General features: G+C 39.8%; 1 protein-coding gene across 9 annotated transcripts in view; it reads left to right on the forward strand.

The window, feature by feature from the left end:
- ZDHHC14 (zDHHC palmitoyltransferase 14) overlaps positions 1 to 16,060 on the forward strand; it is a 167,990-nt gene that overhangs the window by 113,047 nt on the left and 38,883 nt on the right. For all 9 annotated transcript variants that reach the window (XR_012158100.2, XM_073337756.2, XM_073337758.2 and 6 more), the window contains 3 exons: positions 2,547 to 2,595; positions 11,724 to 11,826; positions 15,646 to 15,755. Coding sequence is in view for 8 of the 9 variants with exons in the window: in XM_073337756.2 (XP_073193857.1) it covers positions 2,547 to 2,595; positions 11,724 to 11,826; positions 15,646 to 15,755 (262 nt within the window). In the remaining variant the exon portion in view is untranslated. The remainder of the gene's footprint in view (positions 1 to 2,546; positions 2,596 to 11,723; positions 11,827 to 15,645; positions 15,756 to 16,060) is intronic.

Below are 16,060 nucleotides of genomic sequence, written 5' to 3' on the forward strand. Positions count from 1 at the left end.
ACTGAGGAAGGAGGTTCCTGTGTGCCTCTCCACAATTCTGGCCAAATCCAGATGAGATAAATACTTGATCCTAGTAGCTTCATACTATCACAGTCAGGTTCTCAGATCTTTTGCAGATGGCCAAAGCAGGTTCCACCAGGATCAGAGTCCTAGCCGTGACTGATCTCTCAGAATCATGACACTTTACACATGAGCTCTGTGTGTGACGGCTTGATTGCTGGCAAGAGCACAGTAGGATTAGAGTTTTCGAGCCAATGATTTGAGTTCTCTTACCCTTGTGGAACCTGTCTAAGAGAAGGACTTAATATTGAAAGTTATATAGGTTTTCAAAAACTGCTTGATTACCTTCTTCTCCTGTATGAATCTAACTTAAAGATTAACTCCATTTGAGTTCGTTTATTAGCAACCCATCATGAGCTAGTCAAAGGTGTCTCTTCAGCCATTTGTTGTATGGTTCTTGGTGGACTGATTCTTTTGAAACCTTTATTTAAAAAGCTGTTGGTGTTATGAAATATTAATGTGCTCCTGGAAAGCTCTTTTTGAGCCACTCAGTACCTGTGAGTTCAAGTTTCTGATGTGGAAGGTTATTTTCCTAGTGTTAGTGACTATCTCACAGTGAGCTAACTTCAAGTTCTTGTGACTGATCACTCTTTACCAAAATCTTAAAAGAATAAAGAGCTGTGGACTCATCTGAGATGCTTTTGCAAGGTAGTTATGGAGTTCCACCTTAATGAGCTAACTTATCTTGACAATATTTTCCCCAGCCTTCCCTGCCTACCTCATGAAAGATTTCATTATGGGCATATGCAAAGTAGTCAAATGGTCCTTATTCCATACATTTACAAAGCACAGAAGCAGTCTTGCCTCAGTCTCTCAATCCAGCAGAACCTCCCGTGCAGTCCAACTTTCTAGCAGTTTTGTAACTTTGGGGGCATGTCCCTTGAGTTGGCCAAATTTGTGAAGCTTGTTTTGTCTTTTTTATTCATCCTACAGGCTGTCATTTTTGCACCCTCTTTTGGAGGGACGCTGTCTTACCCTTAAGTATACTTTTAAAAAGAAAACATACATTAGCATCTTTGGCTTTGTTCTTTCTGCCTGCTGTAATTATTTAATGATGCTCTTTTTCTTTCTGACATCCACTTGCGCTGTTTTCTTTCCAGGAGTGAGAATTCTATACAGATAGTATCTTTGGAGAAGAGAAAATTACTTACTTAGTAATTCTGCTTCTCTGAAGTCATCATCTTGCAGGATTCTTGCTCAACCACATATATCCACTCAGTTTCAGAGAGGAAAACCTTTTCAATATAGACTTTATCTTCGTATTCATTCAACTTTTTTTTTTTAGGCATTAATCTTTCAGCCATTTTGTTTTTGTGATTGACTTATTTGGTTTGAGGAGCCTTCACTTTGTGGTAAGTCAGGAAGTGACTAGAGGTGTATGACCACCAACAGAGAGTGTTGTTCACACACCTACCTGCTACTGGTGTCCTTAAGGGCCTGAAACCTGGGAGAAGTTGTGCTGTGAAACTAAGACCCAAGTGTGAGAATACTGGGGGAAAAAGTCAAGAATGGAAAATATAAGGCAAGTCATTTTTCCTTTTTTTTGATAGCGACCACTGTAAACCACTAGTCTGGCCCATGGAAATGGTGTCTCCTAAAAAAAGATAGTCATCATCAAGATTTTTTCCCCCCATCAGATCCTCTTTGGCTAAGGAGGGAGAATTTTCTTCAAAGGGAAAATATTTAAAATGTATTAAATGAATAATGGTTAAATGATACAGTAGAATGCAAAGTTATTTATAATATGTGCAGCAGTAAGGGCCAGTCTGTTCAGCCCTCTTCAGCCCCTGGGCATCAGTTCAGTGCATAGGGACTGGAAAGTGGACATATCTTCCCAATGTGGGGAATCCCCAGTGAGCATGGAGCTGGCATAGCAATCTCCTACACCATCCTTCCTGGAACCCTGGTGTAAGGAGTCTGCCTGGAGCATGCTGTTCTCTGGCTCTTCCCAGCTAGTGGATGTTGCCCTGGTGGCCATAGCCAGCCAGCATAAATTGGAGTAGCTCTCAAGATGCCCTAATTTAGAGAGGGGTCAGGAGGTGGTGTAGAACTGGCCCAAGGATCAGAGATCTGTATTTGGCTCATTTGCACATACTTGCCTGGCTGCACCCAGAGTAAGCTAGGGGCAGCGGAAAATCTGGGCCATAGCAGGTGTATATCTTATAGGATTTCCAAGTCAAAAAGTAGCTAACAATCTTTTCTTTTCCATATTAGGATAGAAAAGAACTGAGGGATAATTAGAAATCTTATTAATGCAAAACGGTGCAGACATCAGTCTGGTATTACTGAGAAATACCGATGCAGATGTTAGATGTTAGATCTGATTATAACTCTGCCACTTTTTTGTTGATACTACTTTCAAAATACAATTATGCAACTGATCTTCAGGTGCCTATTGTTTTTGATCTGTGGATGTGATCTATGATGAAAGCAGCCTATACTGAAAATTCTAACTCATTTGTAAAATTTGGTTTTTGTTTCCACAGGATCACAGCAAACAGGATTCTTAAATGCCCTCAAGGACAGTCCAGCAAGATATCCTTTCATTAAAATGTGCTGTAGATTTTGTTACATAAATATTAAGGAAGAAATTATATGATAAATGTATCCGGGTTGTTTTTTGGGGTATTTTTGCTGTTGTTGGATGCATGGAATTGAGACTTTCTCAAGAAAGGTTTCACCAGTTGCTCTAGTATTGCTACATCATTTCTCATTTAGTGTTGCACGTAGAGAAGAGAAGAGGTCTTTTTTTTTTTATTATTTTGCATCTTTTGGGGGTATAGTCTATTCTAGGTAAATGTATGTAATGTCCATTTAACATTTATTGAAGTCACACACACATTTCAAGAGATAATTGTACGCATTTGCTGGGTAATACATCCACTCTCATGAGAGGAAAATATTTATTTGGAATTTGTTGACTTTGGTGGGATAGAAAAAGTCAATTATAAAATACAAAAGCAAAAATATTAAGTGGCACCAAACAATCCAGTATTTCCAAAGTATACTTATGCTGATAACTTTGTCAGTCCTTTAGGACACAGTAAAATCTGTCCTAGGTATCATTAATTCAAGTAGCTAGTTGTTTGTTAGATTCCCTCACCTGCTCCCACTATCCCCCACTAACTGTAGCTCAAGGCATGTCTACACAGCCCTGCAGTTTGGACTATGAGGGTGCAAATAGCAATGTGCACTGAAGTGCTGTGCTGTAATTCCCCTTTGTGGACACTGCGTACATGAATTTAAAGGTCCTGAGTTTGCACTAATGCAGTCCTCTTTAAAGAGGACTGCATTAGTGCAAACTCAGGACCTTGAAGTTTGAACGTGCAGCATCCCACAGGGGAGTTGCAGCACAGCACTTGTGTGGACTGCTGTTCCCACTCCTTTTGTCTGAACTGCAAGGTCCGTGTAGACATGCCCTCAGTGTCACTGTGCTATTTTAATATGTTCCAACAGCTTCTTGCCTTTTTCATAAGTTCTCAGCTGTGAGTGGAATAGGACTCCAGCATGAAACTGAAGAAAAGCCTGGTGAGAGTCTTTGGGTTAAGTTTAGAAGCGAGAGCAACAAGGGTGATGTTGTGGTGGACATGTGCTATAGACCAGGAGGATGAGGTAGACGAGGCTTTCTTCCGACAATTAACTGAAGTTTACAGAACACAGGCCCTGGTTCTATTGCGGGACTTCATTCACCCTGACATCTGCTGGGAGGACAATACAGCAGTGCACAGACAACCCAGGAAGTTTTTGTGGAGTGTTGGGGACAACTTCCTGGTGCAATTACTGGAAGAACCAACCAGGGGCTGTTCTCCTCTTGATGTGCTGCTTACAAACAGGGAAGAATTGGAAGGGGAAGTAGAAGTGTGTGGCAACCTGGGCAGCAGTGACCATGAGATGGTTGGGTTCAGGATCCTCACAAAAGGAAGAAAGGAAAGTAGCAAAATACAGACCCTGGACTTCAGTTCCCTCAGGGTGTCAAAGTCTGCTTTTCTGATGGACAGGATCCCATGGAAGGCTAATATGAGGGGGAAAGGAGTCCAGGAAAGCTGGCTGTATTTTAAAGAAGCCTTATTGAGGGCACAGGAAGAATAACAAATATGGCAGGTGACCAGTTTGGCTTAACAGTGAAATCTTCGGTGAGCTTAAACACAAAAAGGAAGCTTCCAAGAAGTGGAAACGTGGACAGATGGCTAGGGAGGAGTATAAAAATATTTCTCGAGCATGCAGGGGTGTAATCAGGAAGGCCAAAACACAACTGGAGTTGCAGCTAGTAAGGGATGTGAAGGGTAACAAGAAGGGTTTCTACAGGTATGTTAGCAACAAGAAAAAGGTCAGGGAAAGTGTAGGACCCTTAATGAATGGGGGACGCAACCTAGTGAACAGATGATGTGGAAAAAGCTGAAGTACTCAATGCTTTTTTTGCCTCTGTCTTCACAGACAAGGTCAGCTCCCAGACTGCTGTCCTGGGCAACACAGTATGGGGAGGAGGTGAGCAGCCCTCAGTGGTGAAAGAACAGGTTAAGGACTATTTAGAAAAGCTGGACATGCACAACTCCATGGGTCCAGATCTAATGCATTCGAGGGTGCTGAGGCAAATTGGCTGATGTGATTGCAGAGCCATTGGCATTATCTTTGAAAACTCGTGGCAATTGGGGGAGGTCCTGGATGATTGGAAAAAGGCAAATATAGTGCCCATCTTTAAAAAAGGGAAGAAGGAGAACCCAGGGAACTACAGCCTCACCTCAGTCCCTGGAAAAATCATGGAGCAGGTCCTCAAGGAAACCATTTTGAAGCACTTGGAGGAGAGGAAGGTGATCAGGAACAGTCAACAGGGATTCACCAAGGGCAAGTCATGCCTGACTAATCTAATTGCCTTCTATGATGAGATAACTGGCTCTGTGGATATGGGGAAAGCAGTGGACGTGATATATCTTGACTTTAGCAAAGCTTTTGATATGGTCTTGCACAGTATTCTTGCCAGCAAGTTAAAAAAGTATGGATTGGATGAATGGACTATAAGGTGGATAGAAATCTGGCTAGATATCTGGCTTAATGGGTAGTGATCAACGGCTCAATGTCTATTTGGCAGCCGGTATCAAGCGGAGTGCCCCAGGGGTCGGTCCTGGGGCCGGTTTTGTTGAACATCTTTATTAACTATCTGGATGATGGGATGGATTGCACCCTCAGCAAGTTCTCAGATGACACTAAGCTTGGGGGAGAGGTAGATACACTGGAGGGTAGGGATAGGGTCCAGAGTGACCTAGACAAATTGGAGGATTGGGCCAAAAGAAGTCTGATCAAGTTCCGCAAGGTCAGGAATCCCATGCACTGCTACAGGCTGGGGACTGACTGGCTAAGTAGCAGTTCTACAGAAAAGGACCTGGGGATTACAGTGGATAAGAAGCTGATATGTGTAAACAGTGTGCCCTTGTTGCCAAGGAGGCTAACGGCTTATTGGGCCGCATTAGTAGGAGCATTGCCAGCAGATTGAGGGAAGTGATTATTCCCCTCTATTCGGCACTGGTGAGGCCACATCTGCAGTTTTGTGTCCAGTTTTGGACCTCCCACTACAGAAAGGATGTGGACAAATTGGAGAGAGTCTAGCGGACAGCAATGAAAATGGTCAGGGGGCTGGGGCATGTGACTTACGAGGAGAGGCTGAGGGAACTGGGCTTGTTTAGTCTGCAGAAGAGAAGAGTGAGGGGGAACGTGATAGCAGCCTTCAACTACCTGAGCGGGGGTTCCAAAGAGGATGGAGCTCAGCTGTTCTCAGTGGTGGCAGATGACAGAACAAGGAGCAGTGGTCTCAAGTTGCAGTGGGGGAGGTGTAGGTTGGATATTAGGAAACGCTATTTCACTGCGAGGGTGGTGAAGCACTGGAATGGGTTACCTAGGAAGGTGGTGGAATCTCCATCCTTAGAGGTTTTTAAGGCCAGGCTTGACAAAGCCCTGACTGGGATGATTTAGTTGGTGTTGGTCCTGCTTTGAGCAGGGGTTGGACTCACTAGATAACCTCCTAAGGTCTCTTCCAACCCTAATCTTCCATGATTCTATGACTTCTGCTCCCAGTTGAGAACAGCTAACACAGGGCTTCTCAAACTGGGGGTTGTGACCCTCAGGGGATCACAAGGTGATTACGTGGGGGTCACGAGCTGTCAGTTCTGTGGTGCTGGCAGCCCCGAGCCCCCATTGAATTAAATTACCCCCAGCATTGTTAATTTATAAGGGGGGCTCACGCTCAGAGGTTTGCTGTATGAAAAGGGTCACTAATACAAAAAGTTTGAAAACCACTCTGAGCTAACAGACGGAAAAGGCTGGGGAGCTGCCATAACTTCTACTTGACTTCCTACTTAAATTCCTGTGGGACTATAGCTCTTCCAACTCCCCACTAATATGTGTGGATGGCTGATATATAGATATGTGAAACTATTTGCATCACTCACAAAGCCAGTGCAAAAATCATTCCTTACACGGGCTCTGCAAAAGCAAAACCCTTTTACTGTTTTGCCTTAGAACACTTGCTCTTATGCACAAAACTAGATTTTTGCCCAGAAGTACACAAAAATGGCGGTTTTGCCTATTAAAAACAAAAAACCAACACACCACACGCACCACCTGGGATGGTTTTGTGGAAAAACGTCCGCTTATTAATTGGCAAAATTACAATTTTTGCTAAAGAAATATGTAAAGGGCAGAAGTAACAAGATTTCACCCCTGAGTGTTGTCACCTGTATATTTCTAAAACGTCAAGTTTGCTAAATTCTGTAGACATAACTTCTGATGTGTTCATTGATTTGTGTGTTTGTGATGTAGAATCATTGAGCCATAACCTCCTTTTTAAGCAAGGCCACAGTTTTTAGGAAGCACAAACAAGCAATCTATCCTGAATAGCACAACAATAACTTCCACATAAAAGAATGACAAATCACTTCTAATAGTGGATTAGTCTTTCAGTTCTCTCAAAATGGAAAAAGCTTTCAATTGTTCTTAAATCAAAAGGTAATTGATCCCACACTTGTGGATCCTTGTACAGGAACAATAGGCTTTTTATTCATAATTTGCATTCAAAGTCATGCCAGTTTGAGAGGCTCAATAGAGCATTTTGTAGAAGCAGCTCCTTTAGAATGTGACATGTTGGACAGTTTATTGGGTTGGTTGCAATTCCTCACAATACAAAATGAAATTGCATCAACAGTACTGGGAATTTTGTTTTGCAGCAAGACAATTTGTGAAGAGAGAGCCTTGCTTTTCAGCCGATGCCTCACTAACAATGCTATGTGACAAACCGAGTTTTACGGGTCTCTAGTTGTAGTAGACCATATTACTGTACTCCATAGCTGAGCCTTGTTGCTGTGTATTCAACAACTATGTATAAATCAATTATCTTTTTAATAACTAATGAGCTTCAATTTTATTTGCACATCTTGATGAACAGGGAGTTAAATACATAGCTCCCTACATACTAAACTGAGGGTACATCTTTTGTACTATGCCTTTGTTTTCCTCACAATTCCTACATTTTTATCTAAGCACCTCTGACTTAAGTGAATTAACTTTATTCCTTTTACTATAAATGTAAAGGGACAAATTCCAAAACACTTACCTTGAATCAAAAAACCTATTATGGAAGCTCACACTCAGTGAGTCCTCCAGCCCAAGGCTCAGCAGTTCACTCCTGCTTAAAAAGCATGAAGTGAGGAGCTAACGGAGTATGCCCAGAACAGTAGGTCTCTTTCCCTCCCTCGGGAGCCCTCACAGGTGCAGATAGTGTAGCCTATCAGAATGACCTAATGCTTCCCTGCCTCGCTCAGGTGCTGTGAGCATAAATTCATCCATGTATTTAAGTTTCTCAAACTGCATGGTGATAACCTTAGAAAAGCTTCTACAAGAATATCCACAATATGAGATCCTGTAAAGCAGTTTGCTTAATTAAGTATCACTAACAGTGCCCTGTTAATAGGGGAATGATCTATAATTAGTCCCATCCCAATAGGTTGCTCTGCGGGATGCAGTGCTCCAAAATTTTCCATACACTTGATAAATCACCAGGTATAAAATGGTCTTGGAAGGGAGTGCTTATGTGCATTTAGCCACTGACCCTATAGACTCTAGCACCTGGTTGCTTCCTGAAAAGTGCTCGCATACATGGTTAACAGGAAAGGATTATTCACGAGGGCTGGCAGAAAGAAAATATTGGTTGAAAATATCTTAGGTACAAAAACATTAAGGAGTCCGGTGGTACCTTAAAAACTAACAGATTTATTTAGGCATAAGATTTCATGGGTAAAAACCTACTTCTTCAGATGCATGGAGTGAAAATTACAGATACAGGCATAAATATATTGGCACATGAAGAGAAGGGAGTTACCTTTCAAGTGAAAAACCAGTGTTGACAAGCCCAATTCAGTCAGGGTGGATGTGGTCCAATCCCAAAAATTGATGGGGAGGTGTCAATAACAAGAGAGGAAAAATTGCTTTTGTAGTGAGGCAGCCACTCCCAGTCCCTAATCAAGCCCAAATTATTGGTATTAAATTTGCAAATGAATTGTAGCTTAGCAGTTTCTTTTTGAAGTCTGTTTTTGAAATTCTTTTGTTGAAGGATGGCTACTTTTAAATCTGTTATTGAATGTCCAGGGAGATTGAAGTGTTCTCCTACTGGCTTTTGTATGTTACCATTCCTGATGTCTGATTTGTGTCCATTTATGCTTTTACTTAGAGACTGTCCGGTTTGGCCAGTGTACATGTGCCAGCAATGCCCCATCTCCCATGATGGCATATGTCACATTAGTAGATGTGCAGATGAATGAGCCCCTGATGGTGTGGCTGATGCAGTTGGGTCCTCTGATGGTATTGCTAGAGTAGATATGTAGATATGGGGACAGAGTAGGCAACAGAGTTTGTTACAGGGATTGGTTCCTAGTGTTTCTGTGGTGTGGTGTGTAGTTGCTGGTGAGTATTTGCTTCAGGTTGGGGGCTGTCTGTAAGCGAGGACTGGCCTGCCTTCCAAGTTCTGTGAGAGTGAGGGATTGTTTTCCAGGATAGGTTGTGTTTTTGTGGATACAGACTAACATGGCTATCCCTCTGATATCTTAGGTACAATGGCTTAGTTCTTAGTTGAAATAAAAGATAAACCTTTTTTCTTACCTCTGTCCTAAGGGGGCAGTCAACTATAAGGGTAGGAGGGTAACTGGTCTTCCTCAGACCTGATATCTGGGGTGTCTTTTCTAGTCCAGCCTGTCTCAGAGGACAGTTTAAATATTGATCAGTAGATCCCACTGGACAATGTTCATTTGTGTCATCAGCAGTTTCACTTAAGAGCTCTACCACGCTGTCCTGCAGCAGTCAACTTTAGGGGGTTGACTTCTGCCTCCTGTTTGCAGGTTCTTCTGTCTGTATCCTGCTGCTGCCAAACTCCTGCCAGGCTCTCTGTGCCTAAGCCTTCTTGTCCTAGTTCATAGGCTGCCTGCTGCTATGTCTACGGCTTGGTCCCCAGTGCAAGCTCCTTTCCTGCTCATCTGTGACCTTTCAAATCACCCCTGAGGGAGAGGAAGAAAAGTAGCAAACCTGCTGCTCAGAAATTCATCATGGTTCTTCTATCCATCCTGTTTCTGCAAGAGATAGTTCTAAAGAGTGACATATAAATGTTTTATACCCTAAGCAAAACTAATGAATTGTTGGCTCATTTCCATTTCTGCTTGGCTTTGACAGTTTCTGCCATTTAAACTAAGTTGTGTTAGAGCAAAGTTGTTACCAGTGGCTAATGGGCATTATAATGACTTTGCAAATTTAGCAATATTTTAAGAGGTTTTTATGCAGTTGTGTAATGTATAGTTCCCATGTTTATTGGATCACAGCAATGTTATGGTGCTTGACTGTTAAATAATACCCTGAATATGTTTGCTGTAATTTTTAAACGGTAAAAGACCAGGGCATTCCTGGTATTGCTTTTTCTGGCTTCTTTATTTTCATAGTACTAAGGGGTCATGCATATTTCTCTTTCTCTTGTGTAGACAGGTATTGATGAGGATGTGAGTGGTGCATTTTGTGGCCTGTTTGTGAAATATTTTGAGAAACAGTTGTTTTGGAAAATGACTTATATAGATTGTCATCATGTTCTTTTCCAATTGCCATATTCCTTATTAATTTATTATATATTTTGGTAGGAGACAATGCTTTTTTTGTTCTTTGGTATATATAGACTATCAAACATAAATATATTAATATAGAGTAGGATGAGAGTTCCAAGTTCCTAGCTATTGTACATAAACTGAAATAAATAGCAATTGAAAGGATAGACGTGGTCTTTTGGTTGTAGTAGCTTGCTGTCTTACTGAGATAAACAAGGTTTAGGAGCAAAGTATGATACCTTGACATTGAGATTATGTCTTTTAGTCAGAGTTAAAGGATATTGTAAGCTGCACTGCACAGCACCCAATGTTGACCAATTTAATAGTAACATAGATGTTGGCCCTAAAAAAGGCTAGTTACTGATTTTTGGGGGTTGTAGTTAAGGTAAAAAGGCCTCTGCAGAAGGAAGAGAGGGAAGGTAGGTTGGAAAGAAAAAGAGGAAAAATTGATAAGATCAAAACTTAAAAATAATATTGAGGCACAGTTGACTGAATGGTGAAATATCTTGCTTATGTTCATTCTGTAGTAATGAATAAAAGGTTTTTGGTGCTTTTCAGTGCATTGTTTCCAGTAGGAAAATTCACAAAGGTAAAAATTGTAAACAGGCCTTGCAAATTCCACAGTCACTTGCTTATGGCAAGTGTGTGTGTGTGTTTGTAACAGAGCAGTGAATGTAATCATGATGGTAATGGAGAGCAAGTGGAATTTGTAGCATACCTGGGCTAATACATTGTCATTATGATTTTGTAGGACATGTATAATCAGTATCTCTGCTTCAGTTACAGAGGACAGACAGCATGGTCTACTACAGTGATACTCAGACCTCAGTGGTTCAGGAGCCAAATTAGCAATCCACATTACCCAAAAAAGCTACACAAGTGTGAATTAATTGTTTCATTTACTATAATACTATATATTCATATTGAAACAGTATGATGAGGAAATATTTAGTTTATATATATTATTCCCACAAGAAATGACTGACCAAATATTATTTTATCAACTACACTTGGTTAATAACATAGTAAAAGTATTCTGATTGGTTAATAATTAAATCACAGTGTTTTAATATCGTGTGCTGCAAAGAGCCTCAGGAGGCACATTAAAGAGCTGCTTGCAAGTCTCATTCTGAGTCTCACTGGTCTAATAGATTTTATGTGTGACTGGAAGCCTGAAACTTCTAAACTGTTCTTATTTATTTGAATTATTGTAGCTCCTAGAAGCCCTAATCATGGGCCACCACCCCTTGTGCTAGGTGCTATGTAAACACAGTTCTAATCTCATCTTTGTCACTGACTCATTGTGTGGTTTTGAGTAAAGTCATGGAATGAAGCTCTCTGTCTGTCTGTCTGTCTAAGTGAAACTGTACTTCCATTTACTTACATACTTTCCTAATACGCGTGTTGTGAAGATTACTCAGCATATGTTTGTACAGAATTCAAAGTTCAGTACTTTAAAGACACAAATCACTATGTGAGTGCTATTATTAATTATTATTAGATTTCATACAAATTTGTACTTCCTTGACTTTTAATCACTGTGCTGGAAGCTGTCGTGTGTTTTTTTTCCGTTTGGTCTATTGTTGGTCTCTCAGGTTTTCATACATATTTGATCAGCTCCAATCAAACAACAAATGAAGATGTAAGTTCTTGACTTCATGGTGTAATTGCATACCTGTTTTCATTTAGTAAATATTAAAAGATTGTTAACTTTCATTGTCTGTATTTTCAGTTTCCTTTCTGTAGATCTTACTGAGTTTCCCCGCCTCCCTTCCCCCCCCAAAAAAACTATCTGCATATTGGTATGCGTGTCTTGGTGAGGAAGGAGGTGATAGGGCACCATGACCTGGTAACAGTGATGCAGTGACCACGGTTTTAGAGATTCATTAGGTGTTTAGTGCATTCTACCCCTAGTTCTAAAAACTTCAGAATTCTTTCTCGTAGTATGAAGCTTTGCTTCTTAATAACTATATGTGATGATAAACATCCTCCTTAAACTTGCAGGGTAGTTTTAATCCTTTTTGACATTAGATGGGAAAATATTGATTGGGTTATAACTAGAATTGTTGATCGCAGTTAACTCACGCAATTAACTCAAAAACATTAATCGTGATTAAAAAATTAATTGCGATTCATCGCACTTAATAACAATAGAATACCAGTTGAAATTTAATAAATACTTTTGGATGTTTTTCTATATTTTCAATGTTGATTTCAATTACAACACAGAATACAAAGTGCTCAGTGATCACTTTATATTATTATTTTTATTACAAATATTTGCACTGTAAAAATAACAAATCAGTATTTTTCAATTCACCTCATACAAGTACTGTAATGCAATCTCTTTATCATGAAAGTGTAACTTACAAATATAGATTTTTTTTGTAACATAACTGCATTCAAAAACAAAACAATGTAAAACTTTAGAGCCTACAAGTCCATTCAGCCCTTCTTATTCTTCCAATCGCTAAGACAAACAAGTTTGTTTACATTGACGGGAGATACTGCCTGCTTCTTATTTACAATGTCACCTGAAAGTGAGAACAGGCGTTCGCATGGCACTTTTGTAGCCCGCGTTGCAAGGTATTTACATTCCAGATATGCCAAACATTCATATGCCCCTTCATGCTTCAGCCACCATTCCAGAGGACATGCTTCCATGCTGATGATGTTCATTAAAAAAATAATGCGTCAATTAAATTTGTTAGGTTTAGAGTAGCAGCCGTGTTAGTCTGTATCCACAAAAAGAACAGGAGGACTTATGGCACCTTAGACACTAACAAATTTATTAGAGCATAAGCTTTCGTGGGCTACAGCCCACTTTATCGGATGCATAGAATGGAACATATAGTAAGAAAATATATATCCAACTTCTCTGTATGTATACATATATCTTCTTTCTATATATTCCATTCTATGCATCCGATGAAGTGGGCTGTAGCCCACGAAAGCTTATGCTCTGATAAATTCGTTAGTCTCTAAGGTGCCACAAGTACTCCTGTTCTTTTTAATTAAATTTGTGGCTGTACTCCTTGGGGGGAGAATTGTATGTCTCCTGCTCTGTTTTACCTGCATTCTGCATATATTTCATGTTGTAGCAGTCTCGGATGATGACCCAGCACATGTTCATTTTAAGAACACTTTCACTGCAAATTTGACAAAACGCAAAGAAGGTACCTGTGTGAGATTTCTAAAAACAGCTACACTGCTCAACCCAAGGTTTAAGAATCTGAAGTGCCGTCCAAAATCTGAGAGGGACAAGGTGTGGAGCATGCTTTTAGAAGTCTTAAAAGAGCAACACACTGATGCAGAAACTACAGAACCCGAACCACCAAAAAACAAAATCAACCTTCTGCTGGTGGCATCTGACTCAGATGATGAAAATGAACATGTGTCAGCCCACACTGCTTTGGATCGTTATCAAGCAGAACCCATCATCAGCATGGAAGCATGTGCTCTGGAATGGTGGTTGAAGCATGAAGGGACATATGAATCTTTTGCGCATAAATATCTTGCAACGCCAGCTACAACAGTGCCATGCGAATGCCTGTTCTCACTTTCAGGTGACATTGTAAACAAGAACCAGGCAGCATTATCTCCTGCAAATTGTAACCAACCTTGTTTGTCTGAGTGATTGGCTGACCAAGAAGTAGGACTGAGTGGACTTGTAGGCTCTAAAGTTTAACACTGTTTTATTTTTGAATGCAGTTTTTTTGTACATAATTCTACATTTTTAAGTTCAACTTTCATGATAAAGAGATTACACTACAGTACTTGTATGAGATGAACTGAAAAATACATTTTGTTTTTTTACCGTGCAAATATTTGTAATAAAAAATAAATACCAAGAGAGCACGGTACACTTTGTATTCTGTGTTGTAATTGAAATTAATATATTTGAAAATGTAATAAACATCCAAAAATATTTAAAATAAATGGTATTCTATTGTTGTTTCACAGTGCGATTAATCACAATTAATTTTTTTAATCGCTTGACAGCCCTAGTTATAACCAAGGTTCAATAAGACCCATTAGACCAGTTTCTGGGAACAGAAAATGAGAAACACAGAAGAAGAAACAAACAAACAAAAAGAACAAAATGCAAGTGAAAGCCAGTCCTTCAAAAAGTCTCTGTATTTTATACATTTCAGTGCAGTGGGGAAGTATCCAGCTGTCTATAGCACCCTTTTCCCAATGTTTTCCACTAGAATCCTACATGATCTGTAATTCAAAAACAATTTAGACTTGAAAAAAGTTTCAGAAAATATCAACCAGTCTGGTTTTGAAAACAAGTTCCATCATGTGTCTTGTCTGTCTTTGACTTTCTGCCATTTAAACTAAATTTTGTTTGAGTGCTCTGGCAATTGAGGGCAGGTTCTCCCAACAGAGAAGAAATCATTAGTTCAGAGGTCATCCACTTTTACAGTCTCTGTTCTACATGGAGGATGGGTCCATCAGTTCCAGTGTCACAACAGTTCATTTAACTAACTGTGAAGACAGATACTTCATGTCTCTCCTAACCAGATTATTAAGAATTATTGAGACTAAAGGGAAGACTAAAGCTAACTAACAGATGGTATAAGAGAGCATTGTTCAGTTTTGCCATTTAATCCAAATATACTGACGTAAGCTTTTTGAAGGAATTACTCCAAATTTACTTTTTATTTTTATCTATTTTTGTAGCTTTTTTCATAATTGTGTGATAACCCCAAACCTAGTATTTTTGTGTGTGTCAAATATATTTTGGTCATTGGCTAAGGGCTAAGTTATAATTGTGTATTTTACAAAATACAAAGCGTAAAGATGCAGGGCAGAGCATTTTTCAGTAATAAATTGAAGAATGTGCATCATACTTGTGAAATAAAACAGGTGAGATGAAATACCAGTCCTGATCTGTTTTTGAACTGGGGTCAACTTTGGCTATATAGACAGAGCTAATTGTCTTCCATGTTGTTAAATAAAACGCTTTCCATGGAAAACCCTCAGATAACAGGGAATTATGACAGTGCAGCATGCCTATTCTTTATTTTTCAAGGCAGAAAAGCAAGGACTCTTCCTCAGACTTACTAAGGAATTTACTAACTCACCTCCTTCCCATGAAAAGCCTGAATTATTCAGTCCGTATTCAGGGAACTACATAGACAACAGGGGACATGGAATTCATTCTCTCACCCATGTGTGGGCTATAGGTTTGCTTAGTAGCCATTACTCCAACCTACATATTCTGAAATTGAAACAGTGGATGTAGCCTCTATGTGGTTGCGTCATGGAGATTCTCCCAAAGCCCTTTCAGGACTGTGGGGTTAGTACAGACATGCTTTTAAACATTCTTTTCCTCTTTTCTTCCCCAAATCATAAATAATGATTATTATATTTGTTGTTACTGTGATTACCCCTAATTTGCCCCAGCAATTGTATGTGACATAGTATCTGATATTTTATATTCATGTCTCTTCAGATTAAAGGATCTTGGTCAAATAAAAGAGGTAAAGAGAATTACAATCCATACAGTTATGGCAACATCTTTACTAATTGTTGTGCAGCGCTGTGCGGGCCCATCTCTCCAAGGTAAGGGTTACTAAAAGTAATGTTTTTGTATAGGATGAGACCACAGACTTACTGAAAGTTTGACTTTTGTTATCTTACTTCAGTTTGCTCAACTGAAACAGATCTTCATTGTACTATTTAGTGAAACTGATCTTTTTAGATCACGGATGCAAGTAAGTTGCTGACTCTGTTTTATGGCTGAGTCAGCAATTAGATCTAGTAAAACAGTTTAAGTACAGGTTCATACACCTGTAACATAAATAAACTTGTTTAGTGGTTCTTTGATCTTTCATTGCAGTATTTCTAGCTGTTGGAAGTGAGGAACT

This window comes from Lepidochelys kempii, chromosome 3, assembly GCF_965140285.1.
Source record: "Lepidochelys kempii isolate rLepKem1 chromosome 3, rLepKem1.hap1, whole genome shotgun sequence".
In the NCBI taxonomy this organism is placed as follows: domain Eukaryota; kingdom Metazoa; phylum Chordata; order Testudines; family Cheloniidae; genus Lepidochelys; species Lepidochelys kempii.